General features: G+C 46.3%; 1 protein-coding gene across 1 annotated transcript in view; it reads right to left on the bottom strand.

Moving 5' to 3' along the window:
* Positions 1 to 8,439: 8,439 nt before the first annotated feature.
* The window catches only part of LOC113990749 (deleted in malignant brain tumors 1 protein), a 41,838-nt gene continuing 23,260 nt past the window's right edge, over positions 8,440 to 27,017 (bottom strand). The window contains exons 22-41 of the mRNA XM_039387197.1: positions 22,572 to 22,928; positions 20,908 to 21,405; positions 20,512 to 20,706; positions 20,108 to 20,419; positions 19,583 to 19,627; positions 18,948 to 19,259; positions 18,447 to 18,488; positions 17,812 to 18,123; positions 17,278 to 17,400; positions 16,179 to 16,490; positions 15,187 to 15,231; positions 14,427 to 14,738; positions 13,893 to 14,015; positions 12,793 to 13,104; positions 12,596 to 12,625; positions 11,202 to 11,352; positions 10,696 to 10,907; positions 10,281 to 10,453; positions 9,393 to 9,781; positions 8,440 to 8,788 (exon numbers count right to left, since the gene is read on the bottom strand). Of these exons, the coding sequence (XP_039243131.1) occupies positions 8,503 to 8,788; positions 9,393 to 9,781; positions 10,281 to 10,453; positions 10,696 to 10,907; positions 11,202 to 11,352; positions 12,596 to 12,625; positions 12,793 to 13,104; positions 13,893 to 14,015; positions 14,427 to 14,738; positions 15,187 to 15,231; positions 16,179 to 16,490; positions 17,278 to 17,400; positions 17,812 to 18,123; positions 18,447 to 18,488; positions 18,948 to 19,259; positions 19,583 to 19,627; positions 20,108 to 20,419; positions 20,512 to 20,706; positions 20,908 to 21,405; positions 22,572 to 22,928 (4,541 nt within the window). The 3' untranslated portion in view covers positions 8,440 to 8,502. The remainder of the gene's footprint in view (positions 8,789 to 9,392; positions 9,782 to 10,280; positions 10,454 to 10,695; positions 10,908 to 11,201; positions 11,353 to 12,595; positions 12,626 to 12,792; positions 13,105 to 13,892; positions 14,016 to 14,426; positions 14,739 to 15,186; positions 15,232 to 16,178; positions 16,491 to 17,277; positions 17,401 to 17,811; positions 18,124 to 18,446; positions 18,489 to 18,947; positions 19,260 to 19,582; positions 19,628 to 20,107; positions 20,420 to 20,511; positions 20,707 to 20,907; positions 21,406 to 22,571; positions 22,929 to 27,017) is intronic.

Genomic DNA, 27,017 nt, shown 5'->3' with positions numbered 1-27,017 from the left:
GGAAATGCTCTGCTCAGGACAGAGATTTGGCAACAATATGGCTGTGAAGAGAGGCATAATACTCTTGAGAAACGTGGTTTCTGGTTCAGAGGAGCATTTTTCAACTTGACAAAATAAAAAAATTCACTGTGACTCTTCTTGGCCAAGCAAAGACACTGATGTGTGCACGGGCAAATGGCACTGGCATCGTGGTGGCTGTCACGCTTCTCTCTGTACCACCCCATGTGAGAACACTCCCACAGATAGATTTCATTTCCCCAGCACTACACATCACCCATGACAATATTTCTTGGGCTATGAGTAAAGGTAGCATTTCCTGAAGATGATGCAACATGTCCACAAAACTCCAGGTTGCAGACAACTTCTGTATCGCTCATATCCCAGAAACAGTCACAAACGGTCCCAGAGGGTCCTTTGTAAAACATTTCAAGAAGCCCTTCACACTCATTCCATCCATTTACCAGCCTTGCTGACACTTATTTGAAAGACAAAAGAGAATTCCCCTGAACTTGGACACTTCATGGGAAGACAGAATCATTGATTTATGTGGGTTGGAAGGGACCTCCACAGGTCTCTGGTACCGCCCCTGCTTGAGGCAGGTTCAGAGCAGGTTGTTCTGGGTCATGTCTGTGAGGGCATTGAAAACCTCCAGGAATGGAGATCCCACAGCTTCCTGAGGTCCCTATACCAGAGCTTGAATACCTCATGGTAAAAAAATGATTTTCTTTTATATTTAGGTGGAATTTCCTGAGTTCTGCCTCGTGTCTCCTGCCTCTTGCCCTATTGCTGTGCAGTGCTGAGAAGGAATCAGCTCCATCTTCTCTGTGCCCTTCCAGGAGGTGTCTGTAGAAGTTCCCTTCACTCTTGAGACTGACCAAGCCCAGGTCCACCAGCATCTCCTTGTACACATTGTTCTCCAGCCCCCTGAACATCTCAATGGCTCTATGCAGGTGTTGCTCCAGGATGCCCTCGCTCCTCCTGAACGGGGAACCCACACTCAAGTACGGGATGTGGTCCTGCAGATCTGTCTCACCACTGCACCCCCAGTGCTGAGCAGAGGGGAAGGGTCACCTCTTTTGACCTTCCAGCAGTGCTCAAAGGGCACCTTGTTGGCTCATGGTCAACACCAGGAACCCCAGATCCTCTCCTGCAGGGCAGCTGTCTGTCCAGCTGGCTCTCTGCCCGGGCTGCTGCACTTCATCCTCTTCGCCAACACTTATTTTTTGCTAAGGAGAAAGTATGATGATACAAAGCAGGTTAGAAGACAGACTTCTACACCATTTTCCTTTCACTAGTTATGTATGAACGTGCATTTTCAACTTGTTTAAGTGCTCCTGCTCCTCAGGGTCCTTGAGGCAAGGCCCAGCTCCTAAAGCACACACCTACAAGACAGGGATATTCCAGAATAATTCACTCTCTGGAGCACAGGATCCACAGTGCTGCTCTGAGTAAATGTCAAGTGTGAACTTTTATGTAACTCTGTGTGTACAAAGTCAAGCCTAATTTATCCTGACTTAATATTTAGATGGAAGTAACTTGGGGAAGTTAGAATCACAGAATTGTGGAATGGTTTGAGTTGGAAGGGACCTTAAAGATCATTCCATTCCACCCCCTGCCATGGGCAGGGACACCTTCCACTAGCCCAGGTTGCTCCAAGCTCCGTCCAAACTAGCCTTGGAACCTTCCAGGGATGGGGCAGCCACATCTTCTCAGGGCAACCTGGGCCAGGGCCCCACCACTCACAAAAAGTTCTTGACTTTATGCTATTAATTACCAACAGAATAGAAAAGCTGTTCACCTCTCCGGTACCTGCTGTACACTGGTATATTATTTTACAGGAAAGGCACAAGCAATACAAAGACAGCAATGTCCAGACTTTTCAGTTAAAATCTGTCAGTGTTTTTAACTGTACAAATCCAGTTCTAGAACATCAAAACATGTTGACATTAAATGCAATTGCACAAAAGTAAGAAATTTCCCTGTTGCTTCAGATCCTGTGCCAGTTGTGAACAAAGAAGGGTCAGTCATTTCTAGGTGGAGGATTCAGTCACTGCACTAACTACTGCATCTATCAAGGAAAGGGAGCACTGCACATTTGTGCTAAAAAAGTTATTGAAACAGGAAGAAACAGATTATTGCATCTTGTTTCAAGACTATTACACATGTCTACAACAGAAGTCACACCGGTTTTGAAACACATCAGTTTATGACTTCAGAGGAAAATATGAATTTTTAAAGTGTGAGCAATAAAAAATTGTGTAAATGAGACAATGTAGTCACTGAAATAAAAATCCAAGGTAAATCGAAATAAAAATCCAAGGTAAATCAAAATAAAATCAAGAGGTGTTTGAATACTACAGAGGAAATGTTACTGGAAGGTAAGAACCCGAAAGAACAGGCATGGCCAATATAATTTCATAAAATGGAATTACTTTGAACTACTAAGAGCATTCTAGATTTTTTTGTTTGTTTGTTTGAGGGTTTGTTTCTAATACCTTAATTTTTTGAGTAATTATTGTTTGAAGCTCTTCTCTTCTGTGAGACTGTGGGACTGTTAAATCCTCCTCTTGGTGTATCCAAAGGCAGCCACTGGCCCAGAGGAACCAGCCAGGGACAAAGCATTTCCAGGGCAATGCACTGCCTTTTCTGCTGAGAAACAAAATGCTATTTTTCTTTCAAAATGCAGTGCCAGAAACCCCTAAAGGCTGTCCAAAGTATCACCTGTATTTCAGACAGTTAATTTTCAGCTTGATCTGCAAGTGTCATCCCAGCTGTCAGACTTCACCGCCCTCGGGAAGCATCTCATGTGGTGCCTGGATGAATCCTTGCAGTGTTGGCAGAGAGAACCCCACTTGTCTTCCTCAACAATGCATTCCTTGCTGAAATCCAGTGAACTCCTGAAACAAAGAAGGCTTGTTTCACACTGGCAAGGCTCAGATCAAATGTTTACTCTACATGCTGGTTGTGCAGCTCTCGAACGAACGCTGCCCTGGCCCAAGAGCTTGAAAAGAAGCTGAAGCAACAGGTTTTGGCCACCCTTCTGCAACTGGGGCTACACAGGTGGCTTTCTGAGCCTGCAACAAGGGATGGAGGGATCCAGCATTTTGGAAAGAAGGCCTGGCTTTGCCACAGAGAATCATTTAGGTTGGAAAAGCTCTCTAAGACCATCGAGTAAAACTGTTCCCCCAGCACTGCCAAGCCCACCACTAAACCATGTCCCCAAGTGCCACAGCTACACAGCTTTTAAATCCCTCTGGGGATGGGGACTCCACCACTGCCCTGGGCAGTTTGTTCCAGCTTGACCATCCCTTTCTGTGAAGAAATTTTCCCTAATATCCACTCTAAAACTCCCCTGGCAAAACAGGAAGAGGCTTCTTCCTCTTGTCCTGTTGCTTCTTGCTACTTGGGAGAAGAGACTGACCTCCACCCGGTTACAACCTCCTTTCAGGTGGTTGCATTAAGTCATGCTCCCTGACACCTCCTTTCATGGGAGAACAGAGACCTCATATCAACATAACTCAATTTTCATCGTGTACCATGCAACAAAGCCCTGCTTGAATCCAGGATTAGCAGTGCAAGATGGTGACAACTAATGCCAAACGCTTCAGAAACACCTCAGTATCGATCACTAGGAGGAAAGAGAGAACCCATCTCTTTGAAACTGTAGTTCCTGAAAACTGGGGGAAAAAAAACCCAACCAAGAGAAAAGATGGCAGTCATTCAGACTTTAGAACAGCAGCAGTACAATTAATTTCTACATTACACCCTGTGACTAATCCACTTATCTGAGAAAGAAGAAGAAAAAAATCTGCTTGGATGGGTACCCAGTGATTCAGGGCAAAAGAGGTGATCCAAGTGTTGTTCTAGGAAATGAAAACAAATCTCACTCCCAGTGATGCAGACGGGTCACTGACGAGTTTTCTCAGCCAGGAGGGATGTCATTAAAATAGACTTTTTGTGTCATGGTCCTTGAGTCTGAGAGAGAAAATCTGAGGTACACAAGTGCTATGAGAATTTTAGTGTCTCCTCAGTCTTTTCCCATTTAGATAAAAACTGCCAAACAGATAAAAAATAAAGTAAAACTCCATGAAAATAGAATGCTAAAATAGTTTGGGTTGGAAGGGACCTTAAAGATCATCTCCTTCCACCTCCTGCCATGAGCAGGGACACCTCCCACTATCCCAGGTTGCTCCAAGCCCTGTCCAACCTTGCCTTGGATAATTCCAGGGATGAGGCATCCACAGCTTCTCTGGACAACCTGTTTCAGGTTAATAAATAACACATAAAATAATAATTATAAATAAAACCTCACAAATAAATAATAAATAAATAGTAATATAAATAAATACATGATACATTAACTACCAAAATAACAAAAAACAAATAAATAAGGAAAATATATCCTGCTTGTAAAAAAAGGCATTTAACATGAAGTGTGAAAAAAAAAATTGTGCTTGGGTTTGGGGGTGCTGGAGAGCAAAGGATTGCAATTCTTTTTATGTGAAATTTGTCACAAATGAAAGGCAGTGGGGGGGTCAGTCTCAAGAAATGCTGTTTCCTCAGAGTTTATTAAGCACAGTGGAAAACTGAGCAGCCCAGCTGCAGTGCTCTCTGCCTAATTTCCCTTTCAAGGTAGAGCCTAGAGCAACCCTCTTAAAACTGGATGGTGAGTTAGTGAGTCTGATGAAGTTAATAAAAAAAAAATTAAATTATGAGTCAAGTGAAGTGATCTCCAGAGTGTATTCCTTTAGTCATTTAACTGGAATTTGGTACAAGCTTTTAGACTCAGGCATTAAAGGACTCCTAAGCCTGAACTATGGGCAGAAGATTATGCTTAGCTGCTCAATTCAGCTTGGTGTCAATGAATATCTGTGGGATTCTATGAGAAAGGATGGGGGGAAAGTAATGAAAGCCAGAAAAATCATGTTTCTTGTACCTACCCTGCAAACCCTAATTAGCTTTTTTAAATCTCAGCCTGCATGAGGATTTGTTATTAACAACTGAAAGATGAATCTACTTGCTAGCTACGAGATGCAGAAACAAAACCGTGTTTATTTATACCCAATTATAAATATTTTTCTAGTGGGTTCCTGGGAAGGAGGACTGCAGAGCTGAATTGTCTGCTTCATAATCCAAAATTAGAATAGAAAGATAAACAGGGCAGCAAAGCACAGGAAATTCAGCAGACAAACAAGCAAACAAGGACTTTGTTTCTGAGCTTTGCTTCAGACCCGGTGCTGGCCAAATAGGTGATCTTGTAACACTGGGAACAACAAAACTTTGGGAACCCATAGACCCTGAGCAATTATTTCCTAAAAAATATGTGTGTATTTGAAACCAAATTGGGATTCAAGCACAGCACTGTACCAGCTACTGGGAAGAAAATTAACTCTATCCCAGCCAAAACTGGGGTAGTGGTGTACTCCAGTCATTAGGTTGACACTTGTAAGGGATTTTGTCATGATGCTGAAAATGTGTTTATTTGATGCTGAGATGGTTAGTTGAGTACATACTACTGGGTGAACAAGTAAAGACTACATGTTTCAGTCATGACAGGCACACTAGGAAGAAATTAAGTAATCTAACACCAAAATCATATGGTTATTCACAGTAAAAAGCTGCCAAATGGTGGATGGTGTGTCTTCTCTGAGAGTGGAGGAGGTGACAACAATGAGCAGCACCCAGAAAGCTCATTTAAAAACCACATGCTCATTTAAAAACCACATGCTCTTGACATCCTTGTGCTCGCAGGCAGCAGGCTTCACTATGACATTGGTATAACACTGATCCCAGACAAAATAAACAAAAAACCAAAACAAAAGGCCAAATAAGCAAATTCAGTTTACATTTTGGCTTTAATTCTTTGTATTTTTAACCAGGACATGAAAGGCAAAAATCTCAGGTCTTGCTTTTCATGTTTTCATGCACCAGTGATAAATGTTTATGTGGGATTTGGGTGTTTGCATTTCCAGCATATTTCAGTCTGATTTGTGAATGCACACAAGACATTCTGAAAGGCTGGGTAGGTCCTGAGAAGCCAAACTCCTCACAACCACAAAGCATACAACCATGCAGGGGAAAATAAATTAAATAATTTCGTGATCAGCAGACAAAAGTAATAAAAATTGAACAAAAACCCTTCTGGAAAGCAGATATGAAATGTCTTTTAACTTTTAAATGATGTTTTGGTGACAGTTGAAATGTCTTCTGGCTGAGAATTGATCTCTTGGATGAGATTTATGGTTTTACCTGGTTCAGGATGTGTGTCAGTGGGAAGGCTACCAACTGATTTGGCAAGCCTTTAGGTCAGACTGTGCGATTCAGCAAACATCTTTAACAAAACATCTTTTGGACTTGGATTAATTCTATCTAGAGAAGTGAAAACTTACTGGGAAAAATATCAATTTTCAGCTAAAAAGTGCACCTCAAAAGAAAGCAGAGAAACTTCCTCCCAGTGGCAAGCAGGGACAGGACAAGAACTCCTGGGCTTGGCCAGAGACAGTGAAAACTGAGGACAGACATTGTGGGAAGCCTTTTCTGTGGTGATGCTGATTTCAATATTGAGTCTCCTTAAGCATGAGAAGGGATTGCCTCAGCAAGCTGGAGAAATGTCTGTTGGGAATATCCATCATTTTGATGCTTTTGATGCTCTGGTTGAGCAGAAGCCCCTGTGATGAAGGGAAATGGCACAATGACTTCTGTGCTCTGTTGCTTCTTAGCTTTGCAAATATCTCTATCATCAGTGAGGAATCAGAGAGTATTTCAAGGCCTTCCCTGTGTTGTTTGGATTTTTTTTTTCTTTTCCTGCTAAACTTTATTTAATTTTTTACCCACCCTTTACAATTTAACTCCATTAAAATTCCTTGCTGTAGCTGTGCTGAACACTTATAGAAGACAGAGGTACCTCACACCTCTTCAAAACATCGTGTAGAAGTGTTTCAAAACACAGCTGATGGGCAGAATGTCAAATATTGGAAAGTCAAATATTCCATCACTTGGAATTTTTAATCCAACAGACCACACTCTTCAACACAGTAAAACATTTGTTTGTACTTTAAGCACAGAGACATTAATTTGAAAGACAAAATAGATTTATTTCTTTGTAAACATTCCTTCTTTTGATTATAAATTACACTGCTCACAGAACAGATTACTTTTAGCTTGGAAATCTCTGCATTAAATAAGCACAGTCCCATTATTGTTTCACCAAGAAATTTAGCATTAAAAGCAATGCTCAAAAGAATTAGAATATTGCATAGCCACAATTCCAGTTGCTGTGGTGAGATCAGTTTTTACATTTCCTTTCCAGACATGACCCATTCTCCCCAAATTAAATCTTCCTCCCTTTTAATAAGCCTTGAAATATTTATGGTACCTCATTCACATTTTCAGTCAAACTCACAAAACCTTTTGAGGCATCAGATAAATGGTTTTAGGTTGACATGAGAAGAGAACTGAAGAGGAGAAAAATGATAAAATGGTTGTATCAAACAACTTGTGGCATGACTATTGAAATTATTTGAGATGATTATTTAAGAGATTTTAGGGTTATAAAGCTATTCTAAAGCACTCTAGCAGGCTAGGATTCATTGTAGGTGAAGATATCATGGCTTCCCACAAGTGGCACATGTGTGACTGTCATCAGCGAAGCACTTTGGCGGCTGGTGATACGTGATGTTTGCCCTGTGGTCATTTAGTGGGTGGTGCTGACCTTTGAACTGACATTATCCCATGTGAAAGCAGTTTCTTCAGTGCTGCCCTTGCAATAAAACCATCAAGAACAAAACCAGCAGCTGCCAGGATGGCAACAGCACCAACAACCAGGGTGAGGGAGCTGTCAGCAGCAGTGGGGACCGCCTGGGGAGGAGGCACAGAAGAGCCCAGCCCTACAAGTGAAAGTTGGTGGAGTTTGATCTCAGTATATTAAAGATCAGGGCACAAAGAGCTCCTGCATTAAAGGGATGGCTCCCAGATTGAAATCAGAAGTAAGTGATCTTATCACAGATTCATTGCTTTCAACTATTTGGACAGGCTTTGTATTGGCAGGGGTGACAACTTAACTAGGTCAACTTCATAAGCAGAAGACAACTGAGGGAATGAGATATTTCTCAAGGAGGCTGGATGTTTGCTCCCAGCTGACCATCATGGAATCATGGGATCATTTAGGTTAGAAAAAACCTTTAAGATCACCGAGTCCAACCATTAAACTAGAACAGACAAGTCCATCACTAAACCACGTCCCCAAGTGCCATTACACAAGCAGATTGGAACTAATTCAATTCAAGGAGTCACAGCACTAAAATGGGTTATAAGCAATCTCTCCTTTTGGACAGTCAGAGCAGTTATACATTTTAAATACGCAGGTAAAAATAGTGGGTTTGCAAGGAGCTGATAGCTTCCTTTTTACGGAGAATTGGGCAAAAGCAGATTGCAGTGACAGAAATGCAGAGCTATGGCTTTTCCTGGAGCCTGAAGTCACCTTACAGCAAACGTGAGAGAAATTTATTTGGCTTTAGTAGTATTCCCACTCTGAGCAGCCCCTTCTCGGAGCTGAATTGGCCCGACGACCACGTCCACTTTTTCCTCGACAGAACTTGTGTCTCTCTTGGACCTCCTGGTGCAGCCCCGGTAGCAGTGGGAGGAATAGTCCCCGAGCCTGCAGACCATCAGCTCACACTTCAGGTACACCGAGGGGTGGCGGCTGATGAACTCAAAGGCATTGAATTTGAACCGAGCAAAGTGGCTGGAAGGGGAGTAGAACGTGGCATAGGAGGAATCTCTGGGACACCTAGAAAGGAATGAAAAAAGATAGTTAGCCTTCATGGATGCGCAGGTGCACATTCCTGCAAAAATACAATAGATTAAAACTAAACTATATCATAGTCAGATACTAAAAACAAAGGGATAAAAATGCAACTTTCACAGCAGATAGACTTTAAAAATATAGACTTATTTAAGTCCTATGAAAAAGCTAGAGCATTGACAACTCTTTTTTTTTCCCCAAGAGGAGGACAATTAAAGAAGAAGGACCAGCAGACTCTTACTAATATCTGTGCTGTGCAAGGCGTAAAAAAGTTAGTCTAATTCTTGACCTGGCTTTACTAAAACATTAAACTCCTAGGATTACAGATTCCTGCTGCCAGTTTTCACTACCTCATTTACGTCGCTCCCACTACTTCGAATTTTGCTTATAGGACAAAGATGAAGTAATTGAAAAGAAATGTTAGTAAGGTCTAAATGCAATTTATTATTTTCAGGCTCGTGCTGCTAAAATAAAAAAAAATCAAAGACCCCTTTTAACAGTCTGTTGTAACCTGACTCAGACTGGTTCTGTTCTTTTAAATAAATGCAGATTACAGGGGTGCTTCTAACAGCTTGAAGAGAGCTCTTACCCGTCCCTGACTATGTCATAGGCCAGAGTGTGAAAGTCACGAGGATCAGGCGATGCCACACACGTGTCCACAAACACCTTCAGATTTGGGTCTGAGCTGTGAAGACAAGCTTGAAGGTACAAATTCTGGTTCAAGTCGATGAAGTACGGGGAGCTGCGCACTTGCCGCGAGAACGCCGAGGAATCATAGAAGGTGATGTTCATGTCATATCTTCCAAACTGATACTCATTCACATCCACAGTGTCCTCAGCAGTGTACATTACTTGCATCCACGTCTTCTGCAGCATTTTGCAACTGATATGCAAGTTGATGTTCTTTTTCCTCTTGATTATGTACCCAGAAGATGCGATTTTGATCGTGTTGGAATAGTTGATTGTGTCGTTGTTCTCCTGTTTAATGCGCAATTTAAAATGAGGAATTGCATTTTTGTCACATTCCATGTAAGTTCTAAGGTTTGATAAGCTTAAATATGCACTTTAAAATTGTGGGTTCATCTTACACGCTTTAAATCAAGGAGCTTGATGTTGGTCTTTTCTGCTCACACATTGTAAATTGTACGTAATTAAGCAGAATTCAGTGGAGAAAAACTCTGTTAAATCCAAGGCAGAGCCAACTCATTGAACATCTGTACAAACCCCAGTTGTGTGGAACACAGGCATCCCCATCCTGTGCACTTACAGGACTGCATCTATTTTAAATCACAGAAAATTCATATAGCTCTCTCCCATGCTTTCCTCCCTAGAAGCTCCTTCTTATTAAGCACAGATATTCCCTAAGGCTCGGAAAGCTAGAACAGTTAGACCTCCAGGTCTCATTGGCCACAGTGGCCTTTCTGTGACTCTTCTCACAGCGGGTCCTGCAATTCAGAGCCCACCCTGGTGGATGTACCTCTCGTGTCGTCCCGCAGCCGTCGTAGGGAATGTTGAACACAACCTCCTGTGGGGTGATGGTTGGTCTGCAGCGATTGTCATTCAGGGTGACCATCTGGGCTGAGTAGCCTTGAGACTGGAGGTAATCCCTGCTCACCACTGCATGCATGTAGTCTGGTAGGCACAGAAGGGCTGGCAGAAGAAGGAGGTACAATATATTAGTGACTTCAGGAATTTGTTAATGATTAAAGGTTGCAATCGAGCTAAGTGTTGTTTTCTTAATTTAGAAGTCAGGCAGTTCACACCCCGACCCATCGTGTTTCACGCACATCATTCAATTTCCACAAACATCTTTAAATTTACACAAATACTTATTTTGCAAACAAAAGCAACAAATAAGCTTGTCTGTTGAGAAACACCAGCTGAGGACTTACTGGTGTTGTGATCTGCTGGGATGGAGGAGTAGTGAGCCTGAAAGCCTCTGAAGGAGTATCTAGAATCACTGTGAAAGTGAACGGTCATCATGTTCGAAGAGGACATGTATGTGGGGAAGGAACCAGAGCAAAGTCTCCCAAGAAGTGGGGAAGTGTGTCGAGGCCCGTCATAGACTTCAACGTAGTCATGCTGGCACGTGCTGCCTTGCATCCTGGTGAAGAAACATGAGCACCTTGTTAAATCCTTTCCAGAGACTCTGATTTCACTGCCTAACATGGGATAAAATCCTTCAGGAGAGGTTTCATTTGGTTTGTATGTAGCTGTAGCAGAAAATTGTGAGCAAAAAATACCACAGTAATCTAGATTTTGATCTGGTCTTCCAATTGCCAGATGTTATTGAAAGTATCTTTAAAATTGGTAAGGTTACCTGTCTTAGATGAGTTTTCAAACCTCTCAAGTAAGTTCTGACTTTGTTATTTGTGCAGGGAATCAGTGTCTTACTTACTCAATATCTCTAAATGTGAGTGTAACACGGAAATTGCTCTCGACTTGTATTTGCCACTCGCAGTCAGCGTTGTTTGGATAACTTCCAGGGTAGTGGGGACTCTGCAGCACCCCAGAGGAATCTGAGATTGAGCCGCCACAAAAAGAAGGTGCTGCAGAAAGAAATGGAAGAGAATTTACTTACAGTAACCTCTGCAAAAGTGCACTTGAGCTGTACATCTCACCAGTAGCTGTGGAAAAGCAGGTCCCCTGCTGACTGTGGGTGATATTCTGTGTGAGCCAAATCAAAACAAATATTTGTTTTTTTGCTTTAGCTTTACTTTCTTGTTGGATTTGGAATTCCCTGTCACATCTGTGGTGTCAGACTACCCTCTTCAGGATGGGCTGGAAACACCTTGATGCTTTCTGCTCTGGTCTGTTCTCCTTTTCACAGCCAGGGTCTGATTCTGGGAGGTGTCATGGCAGTCTAAATGGAAGTACCTTCCTCAACAAACACCCTCTCCTCAGTTACTCTGCTGCTTCTCTTTATTCCCCTAAGGACTTTGGAGGGTAAATAAGTTGCAAGTCTTCTAGGAAACTCCATGATTTTATGGTCTTAGACTGAAATAAGCACTCCAGGCTACTGGAGAAAGTCTTAAATATAACTAATTTCTCCTATAAACATAGCTGAAAAAGCTTTTGTGTTCCATGTTTAGCATGAATTACATAATTCTTGTTAAACACAGAGGTAATCCTAAAAGCTCTTCTGTAGGGAGGTGAATACAAGCTTTGAACTTAAATGCTACAAGATGAGACATGTAGAGGTGACAACCCATTTTATAGTCCTGCACAGAGACACATCAGTACAATACATGCCTCCCTGCCTCAGGATTTTGGGATTCACAGGCTATTCCAAGCTTGGGGTCATCAGCTGTACCCAGACACTGACTCTTCCTCTGATCAGACTGGACAGGCTCTAGCAAAATTCACTTTCATATTCTTTTCAACTGTGAATGGTCAAGCTCTAAATCTAAAATCTGCTTTCTAAGGCAAAAATATAAAAGAGACTGTGACAGCTCTAGCAAGCAGAAGTGCCTTAGATTGCACATTGCCATACTTGAACACCATTCTCCCAATGTTTATGAATGCAGTTAGAAATTGGAGATTTAGATAATATTTCCTAGGCCTTGACCCAGCTGAATTGCCCAGCAAGGAAATGGCTTGACAAAGCCAATCAGCATGGTTGCAAAAAAAGCATCATTGCAAGGCAAGGGGACATCACAGCCTGTCTAGAAATCACCACACAAGATTAAAGTGATGCTGTCACAGAGGCAAAAGGCAAATTAAAAAGAAAATGTGTTAAAGGGAGACAGCCCACAAATTAGAAAAGTGAGAAGAGACACAGAAGAGCATTACCTGATGGAGGTGGCGTGGTGGCCGCAGGAGCTGTGGGTGTGAAGGAAGAAGAGACACAAGTGAAATGTGTTGCTCGTGAGAAAGGTTCCGGGGCACACAGGGCATCAGGATGGGGATCACAGGGAGGAGGGGATGGGGACACTGGGGCTAGGCTATAAGCTCCACAGGAGACTCAGCTGCCTTCACTGCCCACCCACCTGCACAGATGACACTGGCATCCTCCACATGCCCACAGTTGTGCACTCCCCAGCCGTTGTGCCTGCACATCCGCAGGGAGGGCTCGTCCCCACGGCACTGCACGTCGTCCAGGAAGATGCGGCCGGAGCCCAGGCCAAAGTGGGCAGTGCGTGGGGCACCCAGGGCCTCCCCACAGCCCAGCTGCCGACACACCACCTGGGCATCCCGCAGGTCCCACTGGTCATCACACACCGTGCCCCACGTGCTGCCGTCGTACAGCTCCACGCGGCCCTGGCAGCCGTTCCTGCCGCCCCGCAGGCGCAGCCTGGCACCTGGCACGGACACAAGGCATCAGGTCACAGCCCCACCAGCCCAGTACCCTTCTGTCCCCACATATGCTCTTACAGCTGGGAGCCTGCAGGTTCCCTGCAAGGACAGGGATGGGTGTGGTGGGCAGAAATTCCCTGTGGAATATGTTGTCTTTGCACTGAGATAGAGGTAAAGGTACAATTAAGCATTTGGTGTCAATGAAAAAGGCTCCGAGCAGATCCAGCCCATTTCAGGCACCCCAAAATAGCCCATCTGCAAGCAGTCCCTGTCCTGTGACTCCTCTTATGTCCTGTGGTGGTTTTTCATTCAGCTGAAATGACCATGGCATCTTTGCCATCTGCACTCTGGGGAGGAGCCCTGATCCCCCAGTGACCTATCTCGAATTGCAAAACACTTGATGTAACAGCTTGCTTTTTTCCTGTCATATTCCAAAGCCCTGAACATGTGTGGGAAATTGCTCTGCTATAGTGCCCATGCATGAGCTGGAGGAGCAAAGCAGAATGATTCCCCCAGTGCATTGCCCTTGGTTGCAGTGAGAAGGAATCCCTCTTTGAATAGTTTCCCTCACCATCAATGGCTACAGAGTTCCTGGACTCAAGCCCCAGTGTCCCCCTAGTGTTTTCCCAACTCTTCTCCATGCTCTGCTTGCATCCTCCCTGTGGTCTGGGGTGCCAGGAATGGCCTAACTGGAGTGGCCCAAGTCTGGGAGACTGCCTGCAATGCAATCAGGTCTGGAAGGAAGATCTCAGGGACACTAAGGAGACCACTGAGTGATCATGGGCAGGGTTACCTGGTGTGCTCTCCTCTGCTCTGGCAGGCATTGTCACTGGGGTGGTCACCTCTGCTGGGGTGGACACACCTGCTCTGGCTGTGGATGGCTCTGTGGTGCTCATGTCCAGTGGGGTGGACATCTCTGTTAGGGAGGTCATTAGTGCAATGGCAAAGGACATGGCAAAGGAGAAGACAGGCAGAGCTGGAGGACTAATGACATGAGGGAGTGTGGAGCTCTGTCCTACCCTTCTCCCATTCAGACATCAGCATGACTTGTCCTCAGTCCAGCCCAATCCTCCCCAAAGAACAATCCCACAATCCAGCTCTTTGTCACCTCACCAGCAAGTGTGGAGAGCCTGCTGTGCCCTGGCTGTGGGCAACAACCGGGCATTTGTATGCCATGGGCTTCAGCCCCAGGCAGCAGAAGACCCCAACCTCTCCTCCCTGCTCTGGCTCTCCCAAGGGAGGTCAGCATGGCTGCTCCCAGAGGAAAAATTAGGAACCCACTCAGAACGATGTGCAAAAAATCCCGTGGTCTCTGCTGCCCACCCACCTGCACAGATGACACTGGCATCCTCCACGTGCCCACAGTTGTGCACTCCCCAGCCGTTGTGCCTGCACATCCGCAGGGAGGGCTCGTCCCCACGGCACTGCACGTCGTCCAGGAAGATGCGGCTGGATCCCGGGCCAAAGTGGGCAGTGCGTGGGGCACCCAGGGCCTCCCCACAGCCCAGCTGCCGACACACCACCTGGGCATCCCGCAGGTCCCACTGGTCATCACACACCGTGCCCCACGTGCTGCCGTCGTACAGCTCCACGCGGCCCTGGCAGCCGTTCCTGCCGCCCCGCAGGCGCAGCCTGGCACCTGGCACGGACACATGCCATGGGTCAGGGTCACTCCAGCCTGGCATCCACAGCCCCCACCTCCCCAGCTGATTTTGCTGTGGTGACCTTGAACTGGGGTGGTGCAGGCTCAAGGGGACCAGGGGTGAGCAGGGATGGAGTAAAGACCCCGGGGTGCACATATGGTAGAATTGTCCTGTCCAGGAAACTGCTGCGGGGGGCCTGAGGGATCTGCCTGAGGGCAGAGGTCATCAAGACATTGGGTCATTTGCAGAAAAGCCCTTTGAAAGCCTTGAGATTGACCTATTCCCTGAGGAGGACAACTCATGCACCCTGCAGATGTCAAGGGCAGAAAGGACCAGCAGTCGTCCATTGAGCAGGATCAGCCAAGGAGGAAGCCCCTATTCCCCTCCTATGCCAGACTGGGACCCACTGCAAAGCTGAACCTAAACTGGTTGAGCAGGAATTACCTGTTGTGTGTTGTGGCCATTGAGCAGGAGGGGTTGGACGGGTGACTGCAAGAAAGAAGAGGCAATGAATGAAAGGGCAGAGAATGCAGCTGGCTTGTGGTAGTGGATTGACATGGATATGGACACGGTTGTGGATATGGTCATGGATGTGAACCTAAGAAGCCAAGCTGGAGAACTAAAGGAGGAATAGAGAGTGGGTCTTATCTTTCTCCCATCCAGACACCAGCCTGATATTTCTCCAGTCTGGCCCCATCCTCCCAAAAAACAATCCCACCATCCTGCTCTTTGCCCCCTCACTGACCATCTACAACAGAAAGTGTGCAGAGCCTGCGATGCCCTGGCCTGTGGGAAACAACAGGGCTTTTGTATGACATGGGTTACCAGCCCCAGGCAGCAGAAGACCCCAACCTCTCCTCACTGCCCTGGCTCTCCCAAGGGAGGTCAGCACAGCTGTTCCCAGCAGACACATCCAGAACCCACTCAGAGTGATTGCAAAAAATCCCGTGGTCTGTCAAGGACCAAGAATTGGAATGGGAACGATTCCAGAAATGGAAAAATATGTACAGCAATAGAACGGACTCTATGATGCAGGCTTTATAGTTATTATGTATACACACATTGTATGTTCCCCCAGAATTTGTATCTTCTGGGTACATCCCAGCCTGTTCACCTCCCCGCTCCTCTATTTCTCTGCCGATTGGCTGGAGAAGCTGCAGACAGGAGACAGCCTCCATTCACCCCTTCTCTCCCCGGTTCCTCCCACGTTCCTCCCTCTTTTGACTCTATCCCTATCCTGGTTTGTCCCCCCCACTTGTCTGTGGCACGCTCCACCCAGTGTTCTGGCCCTTTCCCCTCCCGAGCTGATAAAAGACCGGGTGCACGTGTGAATAAAGCATTCTACCTGCATCCCACCCTCGTGTCCCGAACCCGTGCTGTGCCACGGTCCCATTCCCCCTTTCGGACCGTGGCAGTGGTCTCTGCTGCCCACCCACCTGCACAGATGACACTGGCATCCTCCACGTGCCCACAGTTGTGCACTCCCCAGCCGTTGTGCCTGCACATCCGCAGGGAGGGCTCGTCCCCACGGCACTGCACGTCGTCCAGGAAGATGCGGCCGGAGCCCAGGCCAAAGTGGGCAGTGCGTGGGGCACCCAGGGCCTCCCCACAGCCCAGCTGCCGACACACCACCTGGGCATCCCGCAGGTCCCACTGGTCATCACACACCGTGCCCCACGTGCTGCCGTCGTACAGCTCCACGCGGCCCTGGCAGCCGTTCCTGCCGCCCCGCAGGCGCAGCCTGGCACCTGGCACGGACACAAGGCACCAGGTCACAGCCCCACCAGCCCAGTACCCTCCTGTCCCCACATATGCTCTTACAGCTGGGAGCCTGCAGGTTCACTGCAAGGACAGGGATGGGTGTGGTGGGCAGAAATTCCCTGTGGAATATGTTGTCTTGCAGTGAGATAGAGGTAAAGGTACAATTAAGCATTTGGTGTCAATGAAAAAGGCTCCAAGCAGATCCAGCCCATTTCGGGCACCCCAAAATAGCCCATCTGCAAGCAGTCCCTGTCCTGTGACTCCTCTTATGTCCTGTGGTGGTTTTTCATTCAGCTGAAATGACCATGGTACCTTTGCCATCTGTACCCTGGGGAGGAGCCCTGAGCCCCCAGTGACCTATCTTGAATTGCAAAACACTTGATGTAACAGCTTGCTTTTTTCCTGTCATATTCCAAAGCCCTGAACATGTGTGGGAAATTGCTCTGCTATAGTGCCCATGCATGAGCTGGAGGAGCAAAGCAGAATGATTCCCCCAGTGCATTGCCCTTGGTTGCAGTGAGAAGGAATCCCTCTTTGAATAGTTTCCCTCACCATCAATGGCTACAGAGTTCCTGGACTCAAGCCCCAGTGTCCCCCTAGTGTTTTCCCAACTCTTCTCCATGCTCTGCTTGCATCATCCCTGTGGTCTGGGGTGCCAGGAATGGCCTAACTGGAGTGGCCTAAGTCTGGGAGACTGCCTGCAATGCAATCAGGTCTGGAAGGAAGATCTCAGGGACACTAAGGAGACCACTGAGTGATCATGGGCAGGGTTACCTGGTGTGCTCTCCTCTGCTCTGGCAGGCATTGTCACTGGGATGGTCACCTCTGCTGGGGTGGACACATCTGCTCTGGCTGTGGATGGCTCTGTGGTGCTCATGTCCAGTGGGGTGGACGTCTCTGTTAAGGAGGTCATTAGTGCAATGGCAAAGGACATGGCAAAGGACAAGACAGGCAGAGCTGGAGGACTAATGACATGAGGGAGTGTGGAGCTCTGTCCTGCCCTTCTCCCATTCAGACATCAGCATGACTTGTCCTCAGTCCAGCCCCATCCTCCCCAAAGAACAATCCCACAACCCTGCTCTTTGTCACCTCACCAGCAAGTGTGGTGAGCCTGCTGTGCCCTGGCTGTGGGCAACAACCGGGCATTTGTATGCCATGGGCTTCAGCCCCAGGCAGCAGAAGACCCCAACCTCTCCTCCCTGCTCTGGCTCTCCCAAGGGAGGTCAGCATGGCTGCTCCCAGAGGAAAAATTAGGAACCCACTCAGAACGATGTGCAAAAAATCCCGTGGTCTCTGCTGCCCACCCACCTGCACAGATGACACTGGCATCCTCCACGTGCCCACAGTTGTGCACTCCCCAGCCGTTGTGCCTGCACATCCGCAGGGAGGGCTCGTCCCCACGGCACTGCACGTCGTCCAGGAAGATGCGGCCGGATCCCGGGCCAAAGTGGGAAGTGTGTGGGGCACCCAGGGCCTCCCCACAGCCCAGCTGCCGACACACCACCTGGGCATCCCGCAGGTCCCACTGGTCATCACACACCGTGCCCCACGTGCTGCCGTCGTACAGCTCCACGCGGCCCTGGCAGCCGTTCCTGCCGCCCCGCAGGCGCAGCCTGGCACCTGGCACGGACACATGCCATGGGTCAGGGTCACTCCAGCCTGGCATCCACAGCCCCCATCTCCCCAGCTGTCTTGGACATTGTGCCCCAGTGACCATGACCTGAGGAGGTTCAGTCCCAACAGGACGAGGAGAGGACAGGGATCCATTCAGTGTGGCCTATCTCCTAAGGGGGAAAACTCATGCCCCCTGGAGATGTCAGGGTCAGAGGGAAGCAGTGGTCACGCACTGAGCAGAATCAGACCAGCAGATCCTCTCTGTTCTCTTTTCTTTCCAGGCTGGGCTTGGTGTAAAACTGGTTGTAAGCTGGGTGAGCAGCAATTACCTGTTGTGTTTGGCCATTGAGCAGGAGGGGGTGGACGGGTGCCTGCAAGAAAGAAGAGTCAGTGAATGAAAGGGCAGAGAATGCAGCTGGCTTGTGGTAGTGCATGGAATGGATATGGACGTGGCCATGGACATGAAAAGCCAGGCTGGAGGACTAAAGGCAGAAAAAGAATGGATCTTATCTTTCCCCCATCCAGACACCAGTCGGACATATTTCCAGTCTTGCCCCATCCTCCCAAAAAACAATCCCACCATCCTGCTCTTTGCCCCCTCACTGACCATCTACAACAGAAAGTGTGCAGAGCCTGCGATGCCCTGGCTTTGGGCAACAACAGGGCTTTTGCATGACATGGGTTACCAGCCCCAGGCAGCAGAAGACCCCAACCTCTCCTCACTGCCCTGGCTCTCCCAAGGGAGGTCAGCACGGCTGTTCCCAGCAGACACATCCAGAACTCACTCAGAGTAATTGCAAAAAATCCCGTGGTCTCTGCTGCCCACCCACCTGCACAGATGACACTGGCATCCTCCACGTGCCCACAGTTGTGCACTCCCCAGCCGTTGTGCCTGCACATCCGCAGGGAGGGCTCGTCCCCACGGCACTGCACGTCGTCCAGGAAGATGCGGCTGGATCCCGGGCCAAAGTGGGCAGTGCGTGGGGCACCCAGGGCCTCCCCACAGCCCAGCTGCCGACACACCACCTGGGCATCCCGCAGGTCCCACTGGTCATCACACACCGTGCCCCACGTGCTGCCGTCGTACAGCTCCACGCGGCCCTCGCAGCCGTTCCTGCCGCCCCGCAGGCGCAGCCTGGCACCTGGCACGGGAACATGCCATGGGTCAGGGTCACTCCAGCCTGGCATCCACAGCCCCCATCTCCCCAGCTGTCTTGGACATTGTGCCCCAGTGACCATGACCTGAGGAGGTTCAGTCCCAACAGGACGAGGAGAGGACAGGGATCCATTCAGTGTGGCCTATCTCCTAAGGGGGAAAACTCATGCCCCCTGGAGATGTCAGGGTCAGAGGGAAGCAGTGGTCACGCACTGAGCAGAATCAGACCAGCAGATCCTCTCTGTTCTCTTTTCTTTCCAGGCTGGGCTTGGTGTAAAACTGGTTGCAAGCTGGCTGAGCAGCAATTACCTGTTGTGTGTTGTGGCCATTGAGCAGGAGGGGTTGGACGGGTGCCTGCAAGAAAGAAGAGGCAATGAATGAAAGGGCAGAGAATGCAGCTGGCTTGTGGTAGTGGATTGACATGGATATGGACACGGTTGTGGATATGGTCATGGACGTGAACATAAGAAGCCAAGCTGGAGAACTAAAGGAGGAAGAGAGAGTGGGTCTTATCTTTCCCCCATCCAGACACCAGTCTGATATTTCTCCAGTGTGGCCCCATCCTCCCAAAAAACAATCCCACCATCCTGCTCTTTGCCCCCTCACTGACCATCTACAATAGAAAGTGTGCAGAGCCTGCGATGCCCTGGCCTGTGGGAAACAACAGGGCTTTTGCATGTTATGGGCTACCAGCCCCAGGCAGCAGAAGACCCCAACCTCTCCTCACTGCCCTGGCTCTCCCAAGGGAGGTCAGCACGGCTGTTCCCAGCAGACACATCCAGAACCCACTCAGAGTGATTGCAAAAAATCCCGTGGTCTCTGCTGCCCACCCACCTGCACAGATGACACTGGCATCCTCCACGTGCCCACAGTTGTGCACTCCCCAGCCGTTGTGCCTGCACATCCGCAGGGAGGGCTCGTCCCCACGGCACTGCACGTCGTCCAGGAAGATGCGGCCGGAGCCCGGGCCAAAGTGGGCAGTGCGTGGGGCACCCAGGGCCTCCCCACAGCCCAGCTGCCGACACACCACCTGGGCATCCCGCAGGTCCCACTGGTCATCACACACCGTGCCCCACGTGCTGCCGTCGTACAGCTCCACGCGGCCCTCGCAGCCGTTCCTGCCGCCCCGCAGGCGCAGCCTGGCACCTGGCACGGGAACATGCCATGGGTCAGGGTCACTCTTGGAAAAGAGATGAGGGTGACTAAGGTGACCAGTGAGTGAGAGTGGACAAGGTTACCTGCTGTGCTCTCTTCTGCTGTGGTAGTTGTTCTCAGTGTGGGGATCACCTCTGTTGAGGTGGATGCCTCTGCTGTGGAGAGTGGTAGGGCTGTGGAGGTTGGTAGGGCTATGGAGGTTGGTAGGCCTGTGGAGGGTGGTGGGGCTGTGCTGGTTGGTAGGGCTGTGGTGGTTGTCTCCGGTGCACTGGACGTCTCTGTTAGGGAGGTCATTAGTTCAATGACAATGGACATAGCAGTGGACATGACAAGCAGAGCTGGAGCACTAAGAGAGGACTAAGGAAGAGAGCCAGGAGCTCTGTCCTGCCATTCTGGGAATTTTCCTGCAGTGCAATCAGGCCTGTGAAGGAAGTTCAGGCACACTAAAGAGAACAGTGAGTGACAGTGGACAGGGTTACCTGCTCTGCTCTCCTCAGCTGCAGTGGCCAGTGTTGCTGTGGTGGTTGTATCAAGCTGGGTAAACATCGGTGGTGAGGAACTAGATGTCACTGTGGTGGTCATCTCTGGTGAAGGGAACATGTCTTCTAGGGAGGTCATTAGTGGTTTGGTGGTTGATGTCTCTAGGGTTGATGTCTCTAGGGTTGTCATCTCTAGGGTTGTCACTGGCACTGCGGTGGTCATCTCTGAGAATGACAGCTCTGCACTGGTGGTCAGTGGCACCATGCTGGTTGGTGGCCCTGATGATGGTGTCTCCATTGTGCTGGCTATTAATGCTGACATGGTTGTCTCCCCTCGGGATGTCGTCATCTCTGTTGATGCTGAGGTTGTTGTCTCTGTTAGAAATTCCGTTGTTTCTGGGAATGTTGTAGTTTCAACAACTAGAGGCAACTCGAACACTGCCTCCAGTGTTGCTGTTGCTGGTGCCACGGTGGTTGTCGATGCTGCATCAGCCTCTTCTGTGAACCCAGAAGAAAAACCACCCCACACGTGAGGACTGTGCTTGTGCAATGGGTGCATCTGTGTGTTACCTACAAGCCCAGTTCCTTAAGGACGAAGTGAAATCAAGGTAAATTACTCTGATGGCGTACTCCATCTTTTCTGGGGTCAATGGATAGAATGGAGGTGGGTAACAACCAGTTGAAAATTTTTCTTGGAAGTGGTATTTCCAGATGATGAAAGCAGGGTAAGGTACTGGTGTGCAAATAAATTGTACTAAAAGAGACTTAAAAAGCACTGTTGTAGGTAGCATTTTCCTCTAGTATAGATTCAACCCACCAGGCTCTTACTCCCTGAGAAAATGTGGAAAACTGCAATATGTACATAAAACAAACTGTTTTATGAGCAAACTGTTGCCATCAGCCATGTCTCAGTTCACGATCATCTCAAGGAAATAAGATACAGATTATCTACATTATCTTAAAAAATAATGGGCAAGTAGAATGACAAAACAACAGGGTGACAGACTACTCAAAATGGATGGATATTTATAAAGGGAACAGGTATTAATGGACCTAAGTTTGAAAAAAAACTTGAAAAATATGGAAACAATGCAAAGTGAATTGTCAGCAATGACAATTTGGGTTGTGACTGTAAAATTACTATTGCCCATAAAGAATCCATTAAGAGTTCACCTAACCCCATTCCTCCCTGATAAACTGATACCAGATATAACTTTGACTTTAATTTCTACTTGTTTCCTTATTGCCTCTGCCGGGTGATTAGATGGAATTAATATTCTGCATATTGCAATATATATCTGATCCTTGAGGCTTTAAATTGCTTTGTGTGGATGAGTAAGCACAGTTTGTATGTCACCCTGGTGAGAAAACCTGAGTCCATGCTGGCTCTGCAGGGTCAGCAGGGTGAAAAGACAGGGTTGTTGGAAGATCAGACTGTGCTTCCTGTGAACAGACCTTTTCAGAGGGAGTGTGCCCTTCCACAGATAGAAAATTCTTCATAATAAAGTAGAAAAAAATGTTAGACCTATATCTAGTATAGCTTTTAGTCTTGAATGAATGAAACGTTATCTAGTAGGAGAATGTCTGCATACCCCCATGCTGACACATACAGATGGAGTGCAATTTATAGCAAAATTGTTTAGAAAAGAAAAATGTGACAGCACCTGAACAGACAACACCAGCATCTTCGTAGTGGGCACAGTTGTGTATCCTCCATCCCGAGTGATTGCAACGCCACAGGGACATCTCATTCCCATTGCACCTCACGTTGTCCAGCAGGATGCTGCCAGAGCCTTGCCCAAAGTATGCACTTCCCATAGCTGCAATGGCCCGGCCACATCCCAGCTGCCTGCACACAACCTGGGCATCGGCAAGGTCCCAGTAATCATCACAAACTGTCCCCGACTGTCCTCTGTAGTGGATCTCAACGCGACCTTCACATCGGTGCCTTCCGTTCACCAGCTGGATAGAGGGAGCTTTGGGAGAGAGGGAATCGAGCACAAAACAGTCAGACAAATAAGCTGGAAGTGACTGTAAGGAGTATTCTGTCCTCTTGCCCTATTGTTTCTAGAAGGTGCTTGCCCAGCCCAATATTAAGTGCTTGTAAGGACAGAGGTTTATTCACACCTTTTTTTCCTTCCTCTCTTCCAGATCTCAAAATCAGCTGTGTATATTTTATGCAAGATTGCTACAGTAAAGACAGAAAGCAGGCTAAGCAAAAACTATTTAAGCTAGAAAGGAAATTCCTCACTAATAAGCAAATTATAATAGGAAAGAAAAAGAGAGAAACTTAATTTCAGTCTCTTGATGAAAGCTAAGTAAAACTGTATTAAGAAAATAGCACTAAATTTTGTTCTTTTTGTAAACAGGAAGAAAATATCATGTTTTAAGAACACATTTCATATTTATGTATTACTTTTACTCACTGCTGTCAAAATGTTTTATGCTAAAGAACAAAGAGACATCACAATTTGCATTGAATCCTGCTGGAATTTGGGATGCAGAGCCTGGCTTTCCTGCCCTCAACCTGGATCTTACCAGCAGCATGTGTGTGCAGCTCTTCAGTGTGACATACAAAGCCTCTGTTGATCTGAGTGCAGAAGGGAAATCAGAGCAGTGGCTCAAGCAGATCAACAAGACTTGAGTGACACAGCAAGATTCATCTTGCACAGCCAAGACTGTGTCTTTTCCCTAAACTTATGTTCTTGGAGCTGCTATAGTGCTGCCATATAAAAGCTGCCAGGCAGATAGCTTACAATTCATGGGATATTGTGCGCTGTTGAAAGATGAGAATCAGGGCACTACTTTGCTCAAGATGATGTCCAAATTAGGCCCAATGAATCCTTCAGATAAACCATAGAATTCTAGAGAAGACAGTATTCATTCTGTATTTCTCTCCATGGTTTAAATAATTTAACTGGAATTTCTTTTCTTCCTCTAGAACTTTCAGGAGAATTTTAAGGACATAGAGTCCACACATCAAATCCAAATCCTATTGTTTTTAAGAGTAATTTTACTGGGAGGAGAATTCCATCAAATGTTCTACAGAACGGACAATAGTCTCAACAGGATGATAAAGATTTCAATAGGAATTCAGTGGCTTTATTTCTTATATACAACTGAAGTTTAATTAGATTTCTGAAATAAAGAAATAACCTATCATGTATACATCTGATTACCGCATTCATTCAGGTAAAACACATCTGCTTTTCACTTTGATTTGGCTTGTTTAGACGTTCTGCTGTGAGTAGCATGAAAATCCTGATTTCAGAGAATCATTTTTGGTGAAGACATTTATTAAAGTCTTTACCACCAAGTGTAAGTGAGCAAACAAATGCAGTAACTTAAGATTTGCAGGATTTACTCTTTGGAATTCAAAACATGCACACTGCACTTGTTATCCTTTGCTTTTCTGCCAAGTGCATATTTGCCTTGTTATTAAACACTAAGTCATCCAAAGCAAAACAAATCTCAGGAGTTAACAGCTCCATGATTTCTTCACTGCGTCTGATTCTTTGTTATTGGACTAGAAGTACAGTCAAGACGGTGGCCAAACTAAATTTGTCCTGATTTGTATGCGTTTCAAAGGGAGAAGCTACAAAAGTGCCCCTTGACTTATATCTGACTTGTTTCTTCAAATATCTACTTGAACTTGCACATTTTTGAACCCCGCTCACAGGAGTTCTGAGAGGTGACACATCAAACCTGGCAAAAAGTCAGCGCGGGATTAGGAAATTAAAGCTGATCTAAACCAGGTTAATTTGCTTTCATTCAAGGTCTGTCATCACTGTGAGAGCACAGCCATCAGCTGGGGATGCAGTGAGATGGATTGAGTCCTGCCTCACACTTCAAAGGTATCAAAAAGACAAAAGCCTGTGATTAGACAGCAAATACTCTGCCCCAGGAGACAGAGGCAGAGAGCAGAGAGAAGTAGAGCAGCCAAAGGGAGATGGCTCATCAGCGGGCAAGTAGAGGACAGATGGAGAAAATTGGATGAGGTGGACGATGGCAACAAAAATTCTCATCACAATGTTTAAATGGCTGGTTAGAAAAATCATCAGCAATTATTCTAAGATATACACAGAACTATTTAGCTCAAAAAAGTCATCCAAGTCGCTTAGGAGATAGAAACTAATCATGTAAGGAAGAATTCAATGGCCATAAAAAAGTTCAACTGAAAGCATTTCCTCACTATCATTATTTTCAGATGTCCATCATTCACCCACAGTGCTAGAGTAAGAAAACTTTACTTCTTGTTATATTTCATTAAATTGTACGTAAGACCAAGAAGAACCAAACAATACAAGGAATATTAAATATATAGCATACGTATGCATGCATATACTATGAAATAAATATACACTGAAAATAAATAAATAAATAAATAAATAATCATTTTCATTATTCTTAGATCAAATTTCTGGAACTGGAGGAATGACTCGTTCATAACATACTCACAGACACAATTCTCGAAATGATGCAAGGCACTAAGACGAGTATGACCCTGTGACAGCAAAATGAACTCCACTAAACGGTTCAAAACGTTCTTACCATTCACTCTGGTGATTAGTTCATCATTTTAGTAGAACAAAACTGTGCTATCTCTTTCCTCTAATTCCTGCTTTAGCCTTTTTCCCAGACTGATACAAACATGAATCTAAATTCTGTTTGCGGAATCAACAGAGAAGCTCCAAGCATTAAATTTTTTTATGCACCCTGGAACAAGTCTAAGTGGTTTTTACCTGTTTTGGCCTCCAGAACTGCTGGACCCAACAGGAGTAGCCATGTCAAAATCATAGTGGTACCCATCTTACCGAGTACTATTGATAGAAAGGACCTTAGAATATATAGTCTCTATTTCTGAAGGGGAGTGGCTCTACAGGTTTCTTTCTCTACAGGAGAACAATAAAACAACCACAGTCCTCTGATCTGAAACAAACATATGTTTGATTTGTTATTTAATATTTTGTAACTTCCTGGGTTTTGCAAAAAGATAACATCTCAAGAGTAACATTTTCCATTGCCTGGAAGGAAATATTTATGCTACCATAGGTTTCACAATCATCTCATTGTACAAAAAAAAAGAATGAGCTCCTATCCAAAGACACCTTTCAATTCCAGCTGATGACTCTCAGTATTTTTCTTTCATGGTGAGATTCCTTGACAGGTTATCAGGATGGTAGCAGAATCTTGAAACTTAAATGGGCTTCTTCCAGCAAAGCAGTAAAAGAGACTTACCAACCAGTATGGCAAGTCTTCCTGGGGAATCAAGAATGTCCTAAAGCTTCAGCATACTTTAAATAAAATAAGATTAGACCTGCTGGCCCTGTTGAAGTGTGACTGGGAAGTTTCTGAAGAATCTTGCAATTGAAGTCAACACCTCCACCCCCACAATTAACCCATTCTTTTTTGGCACATTTAATTTCAAGCCAAAACTCAAGTCAAAATTCACTGAGAGGCTGTTAGATCGGAAAAAAGTGTCAGAGGATCGGGGTCAGCTGATAACCTTTTGTGCAAACACTGTAGAAAAATGAATAGATTTTGCACAGAGTTAAGAAAATTACATTGCTTGCAACTTAATTTTATTCTAAAACTTCCTTTGATGCTTTGAACCAACAAATGAGGGGGAAAATGTTCAGATTTCTATTAAGAAAATTTCTTAATATATTCCTTGTTTAATTTTGCATAGTGACAGTTACAGCTGTGTCATTCTTTGAAGAATGAATTCAAAGCTTTTCCACAACATGAAATAATTCTTAATTCTCGTTCACCACTCTCTTGTCAGAGTGATTACTTTCCTCTCTTTCTGTGTTTTAACAATTTAAGAAGAAAAAGGGGATGAGCATCCCTACCCTGAAGAGCCAGAATGTTGTTTTCCATCTCGTTCCTACCTCTACAGCCATCATTTCTTGGATGGAGTTATCCCAAGTTAAAATTGCTGCCATATACAAATTTATTGCTTCCAGGGACAGTCATCAAGGATGAAAACCAAAGGCCAAAGGAGAAAGAGAATGACCTAGAAGGCCTTTCCACAAAGGCCAACATTATTGGAATGGAAGAAGGAAGTGTAAAATACAAGAGGCCAAAGATAACGTTGGAAGGCTTGAGAG

This window comes from Pipra filicauda, unplaced genomic scaffold (assembly GCF_003945595.2).
Source record: "Pipra filicauda isolate LSUMZ 115617 unplaced genomic scaffold, ASM394559v2 scaffold53_size3534045_pilon, whole genome shotgun sequence".
Lineage (NCBI taxonomy): Eukaryota > Metazoa > Chordata > Aves > Passeriformes > Pipridae > Pipra > Pipra filicauda.
This window is presented reverse-complemented; position numbering and strand designations above follow the sequence as displayed.